Below are 20934 nucleotides of genomic sequence, written 5' to 3'. Positions count from 1 at the left end.
TACAAACTTGGAATTGCATTTGGTTCCCTCACCTGAATCATTTAATAATTGTGAATAGCTGGGATCTAAAACCTGTTCCCTGCAATACCCCAGTAGTATCTGGCTGCTATTCTGGGTGGGGAGGGAAGACCTATTTTACTCCTAGTCTTTGTTCCCTATCTGTCAATTAGTTCTCTATTAGTGTCAGTACACTACCTCCAATATCACGCACTTCAATTTTTCATGTTAGTCTTTTCTGTGGGACCTTATCAAAAGACTTCTGAAAATCCAGGTAAACCACATCCATTGACTCCCCTTTATCAACTATACCAGTTAAATCCTTAAACATTTCAGGAAATCATCAAGTTTGATTTCCCTTTTTTAAATCCATGCAGACTCTGTCTGATCCTATCACTGTTTTTCAAGTCCTCTGTTATTGTTTTTCTTTTATAATCTATTCTAGAAATTCCCCAGTATGGATGTCAGGCTAGCCAGTCTGTAATTCCCTTTTTTCTCTCTTTACCTTTTTTTTATTATTTAATAGTATAGTTACATTAGCTACTCTCCAACCATAGGAACTGACAAGAGTCCATAGAATCTTCAAAGGTGACTACTAGTGCATCCACAATTTCTAGGGCCACTTAAATTTGTACTTTAGGTTGTAAATTGTCAGGCTCTGGAGATTTATTAGATTTCCATCCCAGTGATTTCCCAACACCATTTCTCAGCAAATGCTGATTTCTATCCCCCTCATTAGACTGTTTCCCAATACTTTTTGGGACATTGTGTGTGTTCCTTTGTGAAGACTGAAGCAAAATATATATTTAGTTTGTGAACCATCTTTTTGTTCTCTCTCATGACTTACCCTGTTTTATTCTCTTCATGTACATAGAAGCTTTTACAATCTATTTATATGTTCCCTGAAAACTTTCTTTTGTAGTCTCTTCCCCTTTCTTAATCCCTTTGTCATTCTTTGAAGTCTGACTTTCTTCAAATTCTCAAGTGTGTTGCTTTTTTTTTTTTGAGCCTCTTTCTTGGATCAAATACTATTCTTGATTTCCCTTGTTAGCCATAGTTGAGCCATTTTCCTGTTTTGGTTTTGTGCCAGATGAGCACAATTGTTGCATTTCCTGATGACATTCTTTAATTGTTTGCCAGTGCTTATCCACTATCACCCCTTTAAGTAACATCCCTTAATTTATCGTAGCCTGCTGTAGCATCATGATTTCCTTCATTTAGATTCAGGACTTGATTCTCAGAATCAATTATGTCACTCTATATTAATGAAAGTTCTATCATATTATGGTCACTGTTCCCCAAAGGGCCTTGCACAGTTAAACAGCCAATTATTCCTTTCTTATTTCACCATATGTAGCCTAAGATCACCTGTTCTCTTGTTGGTTTCTCAACATGTTATTCCAGAAAACTATCTCATACACACTCCAGGAATTCCTCCTCTGTGGCATTGTTATTGATTTGCTTTGCCCAATCTATATGCAGATTAAAGTCACCCATAATTACAGTTGTACCTTCATTACTTGGCTCTCTAGTTTCCTGTTTTAATGCATTCCCAATGTTACCAGTACAGTATGGGACCATATATACAACCCCAGTATTGTTTTATGCTCTTTGGTGTTTGTTGGCTCTATCCGTACAAATTCCACATCATTGGAGCTAATATCCTTCCCCTCTAATGTGTTAATTTTCTCTTTAACCAGCAATGCCTCTCCACCTCATTTTTCCTTTTTGTCTGTTCTTCTTAAAACCTGTTGCTGGATTTTCTTTTCCTATTTCTGGTCACCCTGCAGCCATATCTCTGTAATCCCAAACATATCTGTCCAGGCATAACTGCATTATGAATAGTAAATTTTAAAAGTATTCCAGCTAGTTTACTTAATCTAGATTATCCATTTTATTTTTCACCTCCACAATCTAGAAACAGTGATTTTTTCAGTGTTGGATCATGGATAGTGAGATAGACTTGCTTGAAAATAAGGCAGTGGAAACTTGAAACTTTGCTAATGTTGTGACGGGGCTTTGTTAATAGTGGTGACAGTTATTCTGAAAATTGACGATTTGAAAAATCCACATGAAAATATCAAGAAAAAATAGAGAAACCTAAGTATTTTTCCTACTCTCTGCTGCAAATGTTTGACTGAGTGGAGGGACTACCGAGAATTACTTGCCAAGCTATGGTAAGGCCCAATCTGGTGTTGATTATTAGTGTAACTGAAGCTGCGTGAGCATTGTTCTAAATTCCTTATTTGCCAAACTGATTTCAGTCAATAAATATGTCGATCAGTATTTGAGGTTTGGTTCTGAACAGGAACAGAGTTTGAAGCAGTTGGCTCATGCACAAATAACTATTAGAATTTATAGCCGGTTGATTTTTTTTTCCTGAACTTCCATTTTCAACAAGTCAGATTTCTGATGAAAAACTAGTTCAATTGATTTCATTAACTTTTGGACTAGCAAGTATTGTAGCACATTTTTTATTTGACTCCCCAAAGCTCCCCCAACAAAAGTTTGTCCGTTGAGAACAGCATAAGTCTTATCTTTTGATACCATATTATTTATTCTGGCCATTGATGCCCACACTGATTATCCATCTTCCAATTCCTAATTGGAATTGAGATGCCAGCAATGAACTGTGATTTTTAAGCTGCAGCAGTCTGTATGTTGAACCTATTTTAGAGTGTTGCTAATGTTGCTGTTCCAAGATTCTTACTTGGCTACATTGAAGGAAAAAAGGAAATATTTATAAGACTGGTGTGTGACGACGAAGATCTCTGAAATTGTGGTGTTACCATCTATTTGATACTCTTCTACTTAGCGTCATAGAGATGTGCAGCATGGAAACAGACCCTTCTTTCTAACCCATCCATGCCGACCAGATATCCCAACCCAATCTAGTCCCACCTGCCAGCACCCGGCCCATATCGCTCCAAACCCTTCCTATTCATATACCCATCCAAATGCCTCTTAAATGTTGCAATTGTACCAGCCTCCACCACATCCGCTGGCAGCTCATTCCATACACGTGAAAAAATTGCCCCTTAGGTCTCTTTTATATCTTTCCCAACCTCACCCTCAACCTATGCCCTCTAGTTCTGGACTCCCCCACCTCAGGGACAAGACTTTGTCTATTTATCGTATCCATGCCCCTCATAATTTTGTAATTCTTGATAATAAAAATTTCAGATTTGGAAGATACTGCTGAAAATGTGTCATCGATCATTGAGCTGATGCAATGTACATTATGACTTCAGCCAATAGTAATAATCGATTAAATCAGATTAGAGAGTGAAACCTGGCTTGGTAGACCATCAGTTTTGTTTTTATTTTTGTTACACATCGAGGCCAGTCACTGAAAATATACATTGACAAGCTCTTGTGAATTTTTAACAAAAGAGCATAGATGTTTATTACATAAAATTAGCATTTTATGTAATATACTTTACATGAACTATGAGAACAACCTAATTAAAAAGTTACCCCAGCAAAACTCTTAGACTTTCAAACTTTAATGAAAAGTCACCCCCCAATCTCAGTGCTGAAGCTTCTTGTTCAGCTAGTGCAATTGGAATTATTTTCTTTTGTGCAGCAATTTGTTCATTCATTCAATGCTGTTTTTTTCCAGTTACATCTCTAAGTGGGGCCCTTAAAACAAACTGCTAACTTAACAAATTTGTTAGTTAACATGGGTTCCCTAAACACATCTTCAACAGACTTGTAGGATATCTTCCTCTGTAACAACTCCACAACCACCTTTCACTGACTGCTAAACCTCTCTGGCCTTCTCCCCAGCCCTGACAGTTTGGAGACTGCAAATAAAGCACCTCTGTGGCTGTATGCCGTGTAATCCTTCGTGAACCTGCTTTTGACCCTTTATTTCTCTATCTGCTCAAGACAAAAAATGCCTTAGCAATTATCTCAGATGACTTTCTTGTCATTTATTTGAAATCACATGAATTCTTGTTAATGCTGTTTTGAAAGTCACTTTCAAAAAAGATCAGATAGAGTCTTAGAGTCGTAGATAGAGTCGTATTGCATGGAAACACAGTTCAGTCCATGCCCACCATAATCCCACCTAAACTAGTCCCATCTGCCTGCACTTTGCCCATATCCCTCCCAACATTTGATTTTCATCTACTTATCCAAAAGGTCTTTTCAGCCTTATATCTGTACCTGCATCCATCACTTCTTCATCTGGAACTTTATTCCACAAACAAACCGTTCTCTGTCTACATTTATTTTAGAAAGTTGCCACTCGTATTTTTTTTAAACCTTTGTCTTCTCACCTTAAAATTATGTCCCCTAGCCTTGAAATCCCTCCTCTTAGGGAAAAGACTCCTGCCATCCATGTTATCGATACCCCTCATGATTTTATGAACCTTCTATAAAGTCACCTCTCAACCTCCTCTGCTCCAATGAAAAAAATTCCAGGCTCCTTAAAATTCAAACCTTCCATTCTTCGCACTATTCTGGTAAATCTTTTCTGAACCCTCTCCAACTTAATAATATCCTTTCTTTAACAGGGTAACCAGAACTGGACACACTTGTCCAGAAAAGGCCTCACCATCATCCTGAACAACCTCAACATGATATCCCATCTCCTGTACTCAAAGAACTGAACAATGAAGGCAAGCATGCTAAATGCCGCCTTAACCGCCCTGTCTGCATATGACACCAAGTAGTAAATGTATTTTTCTTCCACTTGAGTCCAAGTTCTCAAATAATATTTGTAAGAACTTTGTACATGATACATACCACAACCATAGCACAGTCCTGAAGAGTGTGCATACTTCAGACTGGTGTCAATGAAACAAATTGCATTTTCTTGTGTGTCCTCAAGGGTCCTGTGCTTTGTTGGAGCTATACTTGTGTAGCCAAGTGGTGAATATTCTGTCACTGTTCTTGCATGTGCCTTTCCAATGAGTAGACTAGGTTTGGTGATCAAATGAGTGACATTCTGCAGTATTCCTAGCTTCTGATCTGTAGTTGGGGCCATAGTATCTATTAGCGAGTTTTGAGAAGATTTTAGCTCAGGTTGAGGTTCTGGATGTAGGTTTGCTCACTGAGCTGGAAGGTTAATTTTCAGACGTTTTCAATGGTACCCAATGAACACAGTCTGCCGATTTTCTCAGCAACAAACCCAAACAAGCAGACCAAACACATCCAGAAACCCTAGCCACTCTCCTCTACATCAAAGACATCTTGGAAATGCCTGCCAGACTACTAAGACCACTTGGCATCATGGTGGTCCACCAACACACTAAAACAGCAGCTAATGAACTTGAAAGACTCTATGCAGATGACAAGCAAAACTAATGTTATTTACAAAATACCTTGCAAGAACTGTAGCAAACACCACATTGGACAAATAGGCAGAAAACTAGCCACCAAGATACATGAACATAAACTAGCCACAAAACGACATAACCCACTCTCACTATTATCCTTACATATGGATGAGAGAGGACTCTACTTTGACTGGGAGAGCACATCCATCCTAGGACAAGTCAAACAGACATGCATAAGAATTCCTAGAAGCATGGCATTCCAATCAGAACTCTATCAATAAACACATTGACTTGGATCCCCTTTACAACCCCCTGAGAAAAAGAACAGGAACTGACATCACCATGGAAAATGACAACATCAATCCAAGGAAACCCAAACATATAAATAGAAAGCGGGCTGTACCACCAGTGCTTCATCCTGAGGCTCACTGAAGATGTTACCTAGTATAGTGATGAAATGTCTAAAAAGAAACCTCCTCGCTCAGTGAGCAAACCAACATCGATGGCATCTGTGAGAGGTCCAGGAAAGTTTCTGGTTTATAGTGACCCCAGCGTGATGGTCGAGAATTCAGTAATGGTGATGTTGCTGCGTGTCAAAGGGAGATGGCTAGCTTTCACTTGTTGCAGGTGGTCTCTGCCTCTCCCTTGTGCAGAGTGTTATGACGGTTGGCACATTAGACACTTCTCTGAGGAAATCCTGTTGTGGTGCTCTGGAAATGAGATTTTCGGCCTTGAACAATTGCAAAACTTTTCGTATACAAAAGCAGAATACTCAATGGTGGAGATATAAAATGTTTTAAAAAGTACTAGAGAAACAGAATTAAAGTTTTGAATCCAATGATACTTTTTTTTGCAATCTTCCTACCAGTTGCAGGTTTTCCCTGTAATTTCCAATGATTTCAACTTTGATTCCATACTATTGAATATTCCTTTGAGGGCACTCACCTGCACTTGTCCTCTGGAGGTTCATATTTCTTTTGTCTGTTTCAGGACCATTGTTATAATGAGGTCTGCAACCAAGTGATCTTGATGGACCTAATCAATGAGAAAGATATTGCTGAGAAAATGGCACTTCATAGTCTGAACGTGATTTGCTCAATGGCTTTATGGCTTCTTTGAGAGTAGGGGAAGGGACGGTTATTAGTTGAGTTTGTTATTAGCTGGTATTTCTGTGGTAGGGCCACACCACAGCATTTTCTACGTTGTAAGTAGATTGTCAGTGTTATACTTCTAAAACAGCTTGACTTGAAATGGCTGTCCTTGTGGGGCAGAAATTTTCAGTGTTACCACCAGTATCACCAGTTGGAGGATTTGAACTATAGAGAGAGGCTGAACAGGCTGGGCCTGTTTTCCCTGGAGCGTCGGAGGCTGAGGGGTGACCTTATAGAGGTTTACAAAATTGAGGGCCCTGGACAGGATAAATAGACAAGGCCTTTTCCCAAGGGTCAGGGAGTCCAGACCTAGAGGGCATAGGTTTGGGGTGAGAGGGGAAAGATATAAAAGAGAGGGAGATGGGCTCGGCGCTGGCAGGTGGGACTAGATTGGGTTGGGATATCTGGTCGACATGGACGGGTTGGACCGAAGGGTCTGTTTCCATGCTGTACGTCTCTATGACTCTGATTCAGTGATGGCAGTGACATGGCTAGATTCTGTCTTGTTGGAGGTGGTCATTCACCTGTTGTTTGTATGGCATGAATAATACTTCATTTCAGCTAAAGCCTGACTCAGTTATCCAGGTTTTGCTGCATTTGAACATGAATTGCTTCAGTATCGTGTGGATGTGCTGAATGTTTTGCAATCATTTGCAAACATCCCTACTTCTGACTTTTTGTTGCAGGGGAGTTTATTGATGAAGCAACTAAAAGATGGTTGATTCTACGGCATGACTATGGGGAATTCCTGCAGGATTGTCCTGAAGCTGAACTGACTGATCTCCAACAAACACATTGCCATCTTTTTTTTGTGCTAGTTATGGCTACTATGAGCAGAGATTTCTCCCGATTCCCATTTGATTCTGGTTTTGTTCAGGTGCCTTGATGCCACACTTGATCAAAATGTACTCTTGATATACGGTACTGTCACACTCCACCTTCTCTCTGCACTTCATCTCTTTTATCCATGTTTGAATCAAAGCTGTAATAAGGTCAGGAGCTGAATGGTCCTGGAGGAACTTAAACTAAGCATCAGTGAACATGTTATTGCTAAGTAACTGCTGCTTGATGGTGCTGTTGAAGATCCATTCCAGTTCTTTACTTATAATTTAGTGTAGACTGATGGGACAGTAATTGGCTCATCTGGATTTGTCCTACAAATGATATATCACAGAAGTTTGCCACATTCTGGTAAATTCTATTATTATAGCTGTACTGGAACAATTTGCCTCAGTGCAAGGCAAGTTCTGGAGCATGCTATTGCTAGAATATTGTCAGTGTCCATGGTATTGGCAGTAACCAGTGTCTTCGGACATTTCGTGATATCACGTGAAGTGATTCAAATTGGTTGAAGACTCCCATCTGTGATGCTGGGGTTCTCCAGAGGAGGCTGTGCCAGATCATTCACTTGGCAATTCTGACTGAATGTTGTTGCAAATACTTAGGCCTTATTTTTTCATTGATGACCTGGGCTTACCCATTATTGAGATACTATTAAGTGTTTCCTCTTCCAGTGAGCTATTCAGTTTTTCACCACCATTCATGACTGGATGAGGCAGGACTGCAGAGCTTTGATTTGATCTGTTGGTTGTGGACTTACTCAGCCTTCTTCTAACTCTTGCTGCTTATGCTTATGCTGCTTGCCATACAAGTAGTCCAATTTTGTAGTTTCACAAGATTGATACCTCATCTTTACGTACATCAGGTGGTGTTCCTGATATGCCCTTTCTGCACTCTTCATTGAACCTTTAGTTGGTTATTTACCACCTTCATTCGCAAGTGGATGTGACCAGCAGTCTTGTGTAGTAAGCACATGTTCACTGTCTAGGCATGTGAATAATGCTTGTTTAAGACATGACAGTTGAGGGCTACTGCCTTGCATTCCAACTGTTTCAGAAGAAAATATTTTCAAGAAAAATGGGAAAAATTAAGTAATAATTGGCTGGAAAAATAAAAATATCAGAAGAGTGTAAGAGCAGAATCAATTGCCTGTTTTGCTATTTAAAAAGGTTAAATTTATACTGTTTTGATAAATAATTTTATTTGAGTTAACTCCAAGGGTAGACTGTATTTCAAGAGATTAGCTTTGCTGTTCTGAAGAACGGTCTCTGTACCCGAAACATTAACTCTGCTTTCTCTGCACAGATCTGTTAGACTTGCTGAGTATTTCCATCAATTTCTGATTTTGATTCTTTTAGTATCATGATCTACTTCTCACAACTATCCAGTTTGAATTCTGTTTTCTATTTTGTTATTAATGTGATTTGATTATCTGATTAAACATTTTTTAATAATTTGATGTACTATAAGTTCTCAGTACGGTAGTTTTCAACAAATCACCCTGAAGGAATCTTTGAATAGTTTGTGGTGCTTTATCCACATAATAAAGCTCATCTTTTATAGTAGAAGGTATCTTTTAAGTATGTGACCATTTCAAAATAATCTGTACTGTTGTTCTCTGCTTAATAATGCCACTTATTTTATAGACAACTCGAAGTGAGTTTGATTCCTGTGAGTATGAGGTTCGTAGACGTTACCAAGATTTCTTGTGGCTAAAGGACAAACTTGAAGAAGCACATGCTACTTTAATTGTTCCTGTAAGTGTAATATGTCTATCAAATTGTATACTTGGTTATATCAGGATCTTTACCAAAGTTTTCAAAAAGCATCTTTTATTTTTCACTGCATGCATGTGCACTCAGTGTTACATTGTGACATTTTGTGAGAGGGAAGAAGATGATCCATTACATAAAAATAATCAAATCTCTGTTCAAGAGTTCAATTTCTTCAACTAACCCAATCTTAACAATCATGGCTTTGAACCCAAGGTTAAAGGTAAGCAATTAGATTCCAGAAGTTAGAGATCAGAGCCAAAAATATGGTATAGTTTATGATTTGATTCATTCACAAAAGTGCAGACTGTTTTTCCTAAATGGATTCTGTGGAGTAGGGGCACCTTAATAGATTGGTATCACTTCACTGTTGATGCTTGGAAATAAGCTTCTAACTTTGTGCACTAATTACATACCAGAAAAAAGTGTCAAACCTAGTAAACTTCTCCCTCCTATGATGGAAATTGTCTAATATGTTTTCTAGCCACGAACGAAATTTAAACTTTAGGCCTTCCCCCTTCTCGGTGGATAGCGATATGAGATGTCTATCGTAATGCTACAGGATTTAGCCCAAATTTAGTCTTTTTGTATTATTCAGGCGATTTGGGCTTTGCTGACTGATAGAGATATACAGCAGGGAAACAAACCCTCAGTCCAACTTGTCCATGCCGACCAGATATTCCAATCTAGTCCCACCTGCCAGCAACTGGCCCATATCCCTCCAAACCCTCCTTATTCATATACCGATCCAGATGCCTTTTAAATGTTGCAATTGTACCACATCCTCTGGCAACTCATTCCAAACATGTGCCACTCTCTACATGGAAAAGTTGCCCCATGGGTCTCTTTTAGATCTTTCCCCCCTCACCCTAAATCTGTGCCCTCTATTTCTGGACTCCCCAACCCCAGGGACTTTGTCTATTTATCCTATCCAAGCCCCTCAGGTTTTATAAACCTCTGTAAGGTCACTCCTCAGCCTCTGATGCTCCAGGGAAAACAGTCCTTGCGTATTCAACCTCTCCCTTTAACTCAAATCCTCCAACCTTGGCAACATCCTTGTAACGTAGTGGTGAGCTGCCTCCTTGTAACACTGCAGTCTTTGTGGTTACACCCACACCAATGTTTTGTAGGGAAGGAGTTCTGGAATCTACATCAAGAAATGGTGAAGGAACAGCAATATAGTTCCACATTAGGATGGTGAATAGCTTGAAGAGGAAATTGCAGAAGATGGTGTTTCCTTGTATCTGCTCCCATTGTCTTGTCTTGTGTTGTGCTACTGTTTTTAATTTCACAATTGGTCCAGCTAATCTTAATCACCTTGTTCTGAAGATCATAAGGTGGAGTACAACCAAAACACTCAACATCAGGAAATACAAATGAACAAAAGATTAACAAGAAAAGTGTAACAGAGGTGGTTGGTTATGTTTAAACGAGTAGAAAACACGCAAATAGAATAACAGTGAAGTAAAATCATTGATGGAAAAAGTGTTAGAAATAGTTGATAAAATGGTTGAGGAGCATGAGCAGAGATTAGCCCTCAAACCCTTAACTGACTGTTGTGCTTTGGAGAGCTTGAAGTTGGTCACCAGAGCCACAACCGTGTTCACGTGGCTGATCAGCTTGATTTGTTCCATACATCAGTTGTGTTGGCTTGTTAAATCGAGAAAGTTTCCGTAATCTCATGGGAAAGGTTCTATGATTTTATTTTTCTTCTGCTGTTGTTTCTAGGCTGCATTCCCTAGATCGAACAAAACTCCAGAATATTTGTTTAACCTGGCTGCACAAGATTTTGAGTGGGTTTTTAATGTCCTAATGAAATTACCACTGTTGTTTCTACAGTGTGAGTGAGCACTGAATGATTCAAATCACCTCATGCAGAACAAATCAACAACTGAACCTCCAACTCCAGTTATCCATTGAGTTTTTAGGGTGTGTAGTTGTAAAACTTTATACTTCCAATGTATAGCAACTACTGAACATAGATTTTTAAAGAACAGAGCCTGTATACATCCTTCTTTTACAGGCCTTTAATAAAATTTTTGCTGTCCAAGATGTATTTTTGCATGTTTTTTTTATTTCCATTTTCATGACATTGAAACCTTTGTGATACTTGAATGCAAGCAGGAATCTGAAGTGGAAAGCAATCACTTATTGCCAGTTTAATAGCCCAGTTGTCATCAATGGATGTTCTCAGCAGGTTTGTTTATGAAGTGTGCCTAGCATGTTTGTGTGGAACATGAGTTTTATTTATGCTAGGGTCTATTTACTACTTGTGTGCAGTTCATGTGCGTTTTTGTTCTTACTGTGTTTGAAACTACAGAGAAAATCTAATGATAGCGTAACATCACAGACCTTATTTTTCAACTAAGATAAATGTATCTTTGCAGTTTTGGTGCTTGCAAGCAAACAAAATAACTGTTTGATTGTTCTTGGAATATTTTGTTTATTTCATGGGCATGATTGCTATAAGAACAAACTTGCCAATATAACAAGTCCACTTTCTAATAATTTTGTTATTTTTTGAGTTTTCTCCATAATTTGCGTTCCCCATCTTCAACCTCTCAAAGGCACAATGTTGTCTTGAATATGATTTGTGCATCAAAGTAGTTATCATTCAAGTGAGCCATGTCAATAATTGTCAATGTGCCTTTGGTATTGATTAGATTTCAAACCACAGAAAATACAAGCTTGAACAAATTAATTAAACCTATCCCTTGCTATTTTTGAATGGTATTACAGGAATTCTTTTGTGCAGTCATGCTGTTTTAGCTAAAAATGCCAGTCATTCCCATAAATTCAATGCATTTGGAGTTCAGATGCATTTTGGAGTTGATTTTATATAGAAACTCTAAGATACATTTTCTCATTTATTTTAGCAGTCTTATTTTGAAATAAATTGTCAAAATAAAACTGCAGTGGTGCGATAATTCACTGTGGATGAGTATTCCATAATTATGTGAATATAAAAATATTTTATACTTTCTCTTTTTGCTTAGCCATTGCCAGAGAAATTTGTAATGAGAGGTATGGTGGAACGCTTCAATGAAGATTTCGTAGCAACGCGACAGAAGGCACTACATAAATTTTTAAACAGAATTGCTGACCACCCCACTCTGTCTTTTAATGAAAATTTCAAAATATTTCTAACAGTACAGGTATGGGTTAACTCTATTCCTCTCTATCAATTAATTTGCAAAAGTTCCTTAGGTTAGTATCCTAGGTCCAGTCATTTTCAGCTGCTCCATCAACTGCCTTCTGTCCACCATAAAGTCAGAAGTGGGGATGTTCACTGATGATTGCACAGTGTTCAGCATCATCTGCAACCTTTCAGATGGTGAAGCAGTCTGTGTGCAGCAAGATCTGGACAATGTCCAAGTTTGTGCTGAAAAGTGACATGTAAGATTCATGCTATACAAATGTCAGGCAATGAACATCTCCAATAAGAGACAAACTAACCATTGCCCCATGGTATTTAATGGTTTTACTATCACTGAACCCACAATTGTTAACATCCTGGGGGTTACCATTGACAAGAAACTCAGCTGGACTTGCCATATAAATACAGTGACTACAACAGTAGGTCAGAGACTAGGAACACCTCAGTGAGTAACTCTTGACTCTCCAGAATCTGTCTGCCATCTACAAGGAACAAGTCAGGAGTGTCGTGGAGTACTCCCCAGTTGCCCGGATGAGTACACCCCTAACAACAGTTTGGACTTGATACCATTCAGGATACAACAGCCTGCTTGGTAAACACCAGAACCACAAACATGCACTCCGTGAGTTTTGAAAGGATTTGTAGCTCAGGTTGAGGTTCTGGATGTAAGTTTGCTCACTGAGCTGGAACATTCGTTTTCAGTCGTTTTGTCACCATAATAGATAATATCATCAGTGAGCCTCCAGTGAAGCACTGGTGTAAGTGACCTGCTTTATATTTGTATTTAGATTTCCTGTGGTGATGTCATTTCCTGTTTTTTCTCAGTGGGTGGTAAATGGGGTCCAAGTCAGTGTTTGTTGATGGGGTTTCAGTTGGAAAGCCATGCTTCTGGGAATTCTTGTGTCTTGTTTGGCTTGTCCTAGAATGGATGTCTTGTTCCAGTCAAAATGGTGTCCTTCCTAATCTCTATGCAAGGATACTAGTGGGAGTGGGTCATGTCTTTTTGTGGCTAGTTCATGTATCCTGTTACCTAGTTTTCTGCCTGCTTGTCCAATGTAGTGTTTGTTACAGTTCTTGCAAGGTATTTTGTAAATGACATTAATTTTCCTTCTTGTCTATATAGAGTCTTCTAAAATCATTAGCTGCTGTTTTAATGTATTGGTGGGATTGTGCCTAGAAAACCAGCACACTTCCATCTAATGGAGCAAGGGCAGCAGATACATGGGAACACCACCACCTGCAAGTACCCTCTAAACCACTTTTGGAAATGCTTCACTGTTCTTTCACTATCACTGGGTCAAAATTCCAGAATTCACTCCGAAATGGCATTGAAGGTGTACCTTCAGCACGTGGACCACAGCGGTTCAAGAAGGCAACCACCTAATGGCAACTAGGAATGGACATTAAATGCTGGCCCAGTCAGTGCCCATGCCCCACAAGTGAACAGATTTTTAAAAGTACAGAATTGTGCAGGGAGGCCTGTGACCAGTGGAGTGCCACAAGGATCAGTGCTGGGTCCTCTACTTTTTGTCATTTGCGTAAATGATTTGGATGCGAGCATAAGAGGTACAGTTAGTAAGTTTGCAGATGACACCAAAATTGGAAGTGTAGTGGACAGCAAAGAGGGTTACCTCAAATTACAACAGGATCTGGACCAGATGTGCCAATGGGCTGAGAAGTGGCAGGTGGAGTTTAATTCAGATAAATGTGTGGTGCCGCATTTTTGGGAAAGCAAATCTTATCAGGACTTATACACTTAATGGTAAGGTCCTAGAGAGTGTTGCTGAAAAAAGAGACCTTGGAGTGCAGGTTCATAGCTCCTTGAAAGTGGAGTCGCAGGTGGATAGGATAGTGAAGAAGGCGTTTGGTATGCTTTCCTTTATTGCTCAGAGTATTGAGTACAGGAGTTGGGAAGTCATGTTGCGGCTGTACAGGACGTTGGTTAGGCCACTGTTGGAATATTGCGTGCAATTCTAGTCTCCTTCCTATCGGAAAGATGCTGTGAAACTTGAAAGGGTTCAGAAAAGATTTGCAAGGATGTTGCCAGGGTTGGAGGATTTGAGCTATAGAGAGAGGCTGAACAGGCTGGGGCTGTTTTCCTTGGAGCTTCGGATGCTGAGGGATGACCTTATAGATGTTTACAAAATTATGAGGGACACGGATAGGATAAATAGGCAAAGTCATTTTCCTGGGGTCAGGGAGTCCAGAAGTAGAGGGCATAGGTTTAGGGTGAGAGGGGAAAGATATAAAAGAGATCGAAGGGGCAACCTTTTTCATGCAGAGGGTGGTACGTATATGGAATGAGCTGCCAGAGGATGTGGTGGAGGCTGGGACAATTGCAATATTTGCAGGGCATTTGGATGGGTATATGACTAGGAAGGGTTTGGAGGAATATGGACCAGGTGCTGGCAGATGGGACTAGATTGGGTTAGGATATCTGGTCAGCATGGACCGAAGGGTCTGTTTCCATGCTGTACATCTCTATGTGCTTTAAAACATTGCCTAATAAAATATATATATATCTTGTGTTTTCATTATAAGCAATATTTGAGTTGATATTTCTCAAGGGTAGTTGTTTCTCAGAATAATTAATCTATTTGGATTTCATGATATCATTGGGGTAGGTTTTCCTCTGGACATAACATTGTTATGTGGGTGTAGATCAGGATCCCTCAGAATACTCATTGTAACACTCTTCAGATTCCCAGGCAAACCCTTCATTTTATGCTGGGTAGTTTCACTACGCCTGGAAACCTACAAAAATCTTCATTGAATCAAAGACTCAAGCTGATTTTGATGAAATTAAGTAAAATTATTTAGTCGATTAAAGTTGACTATTAAATGCATAGTTACTCAGGAGTCAGACTATTAAAATGACTTAACTACTGACCTCGCTGGCATGCCCCAGACCCTGACCCAACATCGCCTTATGAATGAGGCTAGGACTAACTACTGTATGAAACTTTTGTAGTACCGTCCTGTAGATGAGATGATTAGCTTCCAACAACCACAACCATCTTCCATTCCAAGTAACACATGAAACTTCAGCTGTGTGAGGAACAGTATGTAAAATTCGAGTGAGGGATGATGGTTTTTGAAATGCAAAGCACTAATAAAGAGCTTCAGATATTTAGGAATTTAAAATTGATTCACAAGCTACTTAAAGGTGAAAATACATGTTTTTGTTTAATTCATGTTAAATGATCCACGATTATTAAATCTAAGTGTAATGCAGTTTTCTGGAACTTGTTTTGAAAACATAGGACAGAGAAATCTATGTTGAATGCTTAATGAAAGGCATATGAACATGTAGTCAAATACTTATTGTGCACCAATAAATTTCAATTTTTTTGATGAGATTACAGATCTTTTTCACACCTACCTCAACTAGCTCAGATTCTGGAAATGAAGTGCTCATAATGTACTTGCGTCTGACATTTCTCATCCTCTACTAAAAATTAAACTCTGATTTGCACCCTGAACTCATTGAGTTTAGCAAAAGTGCATTGAAAATGTGCAGTGTAGATCCCACGTCAAGTAGGCATAGCGCAGCCTTCGTCTTCTGGGACTATCATTAGATAAGACTGGTGGTAAATTTAATTTGAGGGTCATAATGCTTTTAGGGGAGGGGCAAGGTTGAAAAGTGAGACCTTAATGACAACCAATCCTAGCACTCTTGGAAAAGGCATGTAAATCGTGACTCCAAGTATCATGTTCAAATCATACGGATAGAAGACCTCTAATCCAAACCTTTATTGCACATTGTTCATTCTCTCAACCAAATGGTGATACTGAAAGCAATAGAAGAATATGGTGATATCTACAAGACAACCAATGTAGTTCTATTCTGAAAATTTTACTTGTTATGGCATGTCCAGTGAAAGATGTGCACCTCCCCCTATATTTTCTCCTTGGCCTATTTGCAGGTCACTATACATACATGCTACTCTTGCCTTGTTTATAGTGGTGTACAGATTGAAAATCCATGAAGTATACATTGTCAGAGGTGATGATTTCTGGTAAATAGGAACCATAGCAATTCCACTCTGTGGTTGTGACCATCATCTTGGATGTTCCTAAACTATTATCACCATTTAGTCCAGAAAGTAATTGACTAAATCCTACTACAAGTTTATTTTTAAGAAATGTTTCTGCAATCATGCCAAGATGCATCAAACTGCTCCCGGGAAACCAAAAGGCAATTTTATGGGACATGCGTTAATAAAAGCATTGGGATGGTATGATCTAGTTTGATGTACTTCATAAGAATGTTAATAAAAGCTATGCAGTAGCTTACTTTGTTCTGAAATTCCATGATTCAGAGACTGTTGCCTTAGCATTACAAGTTTATATGAATAATAGGATTTTACAGTTCAGAAAGAGGCTGTTTTGCTCTAAAAGACTGGGCTAAATATACAGTCTCTCAGATCTTGCTCCATAAGCTTTAAGTTTTTCTTTTTGAATATTTATTCAATTCTCTCTGATTAACATAGTTAAGAATTCTGCCTATTTCTGGAACATTCTGTATACTCCATTGAACTTTCCTGTCAATCCTTTGATGATTTTCATTTTATACCTCCTAGATACTGAGCTAATTACCAATAAAATAGATTTTCCTGGACCATAATATAAATTTTGAACACCTGTACCAGATAACAGTACAACTATCTTTGTTCTAAAGAAAGTAGCCCAGTTTTGATAGCCTCTCCTCAGACACTTGGACAACATCTGAGTTTAGTTATTTCTTCTGAATGGTTTATTGTCACTTGTACTCCACAGTGGAAACTTCAACTGCTACCACAATCCCGTACCATTTTGAGTAATTTAAGAATAAAAAGGAGGAGCTGAAATGGAGTCCATTTTTGTTCCAACACCTTCGCCATGAGCCCTGAACCCCGAACCAGTTGATCAATGACACCTGCGCCGCCACCCCTACCTGCCTGTGCTGGACCCACCAAAGTCAGAGTCCCCCCTCTTCAGGCACCATCTGGGCCCACCTTAGCAGGCCACTGCCAGTTCCCTTACTGGACCCACACTCTCCCTGCATCAGGAAGCTCCGGTTCCACTATGCTGTCGTCACCTCACTGATAACCAGGAGTCCCCACTCTGGGCCGACCGCAATCAGGAGTTTCTGGCTGCGTTGCCACTGCTGCCTCACCAATTCTTGGAGTCCCTACTTGGGGCATACCACACTACCGCTGCCTTGCTGATACCTGGAGTCCTCCCTCTGACTGTTGACCTTCGCGATGTCACCTTCTCTGCCGCTGCTAACAGAAAGATGAAGAAGAAACGGAAATGAAGAAAAGCGTCCTATCTGGAGCAAATGGGCCCAGGAGGCCGAATGCTGCCTACTTTGCCAGCACCACCTTCTTGAAGCATCTTCTGTATGCTCTTTGACTTAAAATACCTTTCCTAAAGTGACATGCCCAAAACTGCAGTCTAATTGGCAGTCTGTAAAACAACATTTCCTTTTTTTTCCCCTATAGTTTTATCAATATTTTTCCACTTGCAATAATTTATCTTGAGTCCAAGGTCTTTGATCCTCTACTCCTATCAAAACTTTATCACTTAATGCATATAACCTCTTCTATAGACTTTTTCCTAAAATCTATCACCAAGCGTGCCTCCATCTAAAAATTTAATTGGCACGCTGTGGCCCCAGTACTAAAGTCAAGAGTGTCAGTGTGTTTTGGTATTCTGAAAGTACTTTAGGGGGATTTAGGTCCTGTGATTTTTTTTTTTATTGTCAGCTGTGATCTAATATAATTAACAATTTTTTGTAACTGTTGATCATATGGATAAGAATGATGTGATCAAGGATAGTCAGCATGGTTTTGTGAAGGGCAGGTCGTGCCTCACAAACCTTATTGAATTCTTTGAGAAGGTGACTAAGGAGGTAGATGAGGGGAAAGCGGTAGATGTGGTATATATGGATTTTAGTAAGGCGTTTGATAAGGTCCCCCATGGTAGGCTACTGCAGAAAATACAGAGATATGGCATTGAGGGTGAGTTGGAGGTTTGGATTAGGAATTGGCTCTCTGGAAGAAGACAGAGGGTAGTAGTTGATGGCAAAGGTTCATCTTGGAGTGCCGTCACTAGCGGTGTTCCGCAAGGATCTGTTTTGGGACCATTGCTGTTTGTCATTTTTATAAATGACCTGGAGGAAGGGTTAGAAGGTTGGGTGAGCAAGTTTGCGGATGATACGAAAGTCGGAGGAGTTGTAGACAGTGAGGAAGGATATGGCAGGTTACAGCGGGATATAGAGAAGCTGCAGAGCTGGGCAGAAAGGTGGCAAATGGAGTTCAATGTAGCTAAGTGTGAAGTGATTCACTTTGGTAAGAGTAATAAAAAGATGGATTACTGGGCTAATGGTAGACTACTTGGTAGTGTGGAAGAGCAGAGGGATCTTGGTGTCCATGTACACAGATCTCTGAAAGTTGCCACCCAGGTAAATAGTGCAGTGAAGAAGGCATATGGCGTACTGGCTTTTATTGGTAGAGGAATTGAGTTCCGGAGTCCTGAGGTCATGCTGCAGTTGTATAAGACTCTGGTGCGGCCGCATCTGGAATATTGTGTGCAGTTTTGGTCGCCATACTATAGGAAGGATGTGGAGGCACTGGAACGGGTGCAGAGGAAGTTTACCAGGATGTTGCCTGGTATGGTAGGAAGATCCTATGAGGAAAGGCTGAGGCACTTGGGGTTGTTTTCTTTGGAGAAAAGAAGGTTTAGGGGTGACTTGATAGAGGTGTACAAGATGATTAGGGGGTTTGATAGGGTTGACAGTGAGAACCTTTTTCCACGTATGGAGTCAGCTATTACAAGGGGCCATAGCTTTAAATTAAGGGGGGGTAGATATAGGACTGATGTTAGGGGTAGGTTCTTCACTCAGCGAGTCGTAAGTTCATGGAATGCCCTGCCAGTAGCAGTGGTGGACTCTCCCTCTTTATGGGTATTTAAGCGGGCATTGGATAGGTATATGGAGGATAGTGGGTTAGTGTAGGTTAGGTGGGCTTTGATCGGCGCAACATCGAGGGCCGAAGGGCCTGTACTGCGCTGTATTCTTCTATGTTCTATGTTCTATATGTCCATTGGTGTGGTAATCCAGGAAAAGGCATAGCTCTAACGTTAGAAGGAGGCCATATATTGGTACTGACAGGAATCATTTCTTCGTACAGGATTCTTCCAAAAAATCTGTTGCAGTTAGGTAATTTGAAAATTGGTTGGTTTTTGTTCAGTAAAAGTAATTTGGACGTAAGGTAGCCAGGTGAAAATACAGACTGACCATAATCTAATTAAATGGTTTAAAATGGCGAAAGAGTGTCTGCTATTCATATGTCTTTATCTCATCCATTCCTTCTTGAATTTTTCATATGTCACATATCATTATTTTCCCTTCTGGGTTATTCACTTTTGCTTGCTTTAATTTAGGATTTAGCATCTCACAAGAAACTTGGTCCAGGATTCATCAGTAAAATGGGAGAAACAGTCAAGGCTGTTGCTAACACGGTCAGAAGTATTAAGAATCGACCTGATGAATTCACAGCAAAGAGTGACTATGTGGATGTTTTCCGTCAGAAAATGGGAACTTTGGATAAAATAAGCCAAAGAATTTTAAAGGAACTGAAAGGTTGGTACTCCATTTTCTACTGCAGCTGGTCATGAGTTGTAGAAATCAGTCTGTATCCCCCATTCATACCCAGGGGTATGCAGACAGATGTGTATTTGCAAAGGCATACAAATCAGCTCTACTTTGGATCACTCCCCCCTCCCCTTCACATATACCAATCAGTGTGTCTTATCACCTTTGTGGTGTAGCTACTGCCTGCAGTTAACCTTTGGATGAGAAGACTGTCTCATAGGCAGACAGGAAAAGAAATGTAGCAAAGTTTATAGTCAATGCATGCTTTTCCTGGTCAGGTACATAGATTTCTGGTTTTTCCAGCACTGAGGTAGTTACTGGATTACATTGTTGACCACTGGATAACATTGTTGACCTCTGGATTGATCAAGTTAGTGCACAAGTATTCCAGGCCTGCCTGGCACCTTGCTGGTAAATATGTCTTCTAATTTTAGCGTGCAGTCCTTAGAAAGCAGTACATAAAATTTTATTACTACTTTAAAATGTTTTGTCGCATTTATGTCTCTGGTACCCATTTATATCAGATTCATTCTGTTGTGGTTAGGCATTCTAACATTTATCTGACGTTCTGAATGCCGGACTGTCTTAGTCCCAAGCCTTCTGGATTCAAGAGGTTACAGTGTGTCATCCTGTTCCTGGTTGAAACCCAATCAAACGCTTTTCACTGGGGAAAATTGCCCTGAACAGCGTGTGCACACACTCACCCCCAAACTCCCTCTTCTCACCCCATCTCTCTCTCTCTCTCTCTTTCTCTTTTTCTCTCTCTTTTTCTTTTTCTCTCTCTTTTTCTTTCCTCTCTCTCTCTTTCTTTTCTCTCTCTCTCTTTCTTTTCTCTCTCTCTCTTTCTTCTCTCTCCACCCCCCCCCCCCCCTCCCCTTTCTCCCTCTGGTTCTCACTTTCTCCCCCCCCCCCCCCCCCCAAAAAAAAATCACACGTACGTAGATACAGCATAAACAATGTTCTGGTAATTTTATTTGTAAAACTGCAGCAGCATCTTCCACAGCTATCACAATATTGTTCCCCATTTTTAAGTTTACAGTTCTTAAAATAAGAGTTGCCTTGAAATCTGTCCAAATAGGTAGCCTGTTTTGGA

The 20934-nt window shown here is 39.8% G+C and overlaps 1 protein-coding gene across 4 annotated transcripts in view; it reads left to right on the top strand.

Annotated features, from left to right (window-relative positions):
* The window catches only part of snx7 (sorting nexin 7), a 95105-nt gene that overhangs the window by 39664 nt on the left and 34507 nt on the right, over positions 1–20934 (top strand). For 3 of the 4 annotated variants that reach the window (XM_072574597.1, XM_072574600.1, XM_072574598.1), the window contains 3 exons: positions 8920–9030; positions 12042–12200; positions 19631–19829. In XM_072574597.1, coding sequence (XP_072430698.1) covers positions 8920–9030; positions 12042–12200; positions 19631–19829 — 469 coding nt within the window. The remainder of the gene's footprint in view (positions 1–8919; positions 9031–12041; positions 12201–19630; positions 19830–20934) is intronic. The other variant, XM_072574599.1, reaches the window with a different exon arrangement.

The sequence above is a fragment of the Chiloscyllium punctatum genome, chromosome 7 (assembly GCF_047496795.1).
Source record: "Chiloscyllium punctatum isolate Juve2018m chromosome 7, sChiPun1.3, whole genome shotgun sequence".
Classification (NCBI taxonomy): Eukaryota; Metazoa; Chordata; class Chondrichthyes; order Orectolobiformes; family Hemiscylliidae; genus Chiloscyllium; species Chiloscyllium punctatum.
Note: the sequence above shows the minus strand (reverse complement) of the source record. Positions and strands in the feature narration are given on the sequence as shown.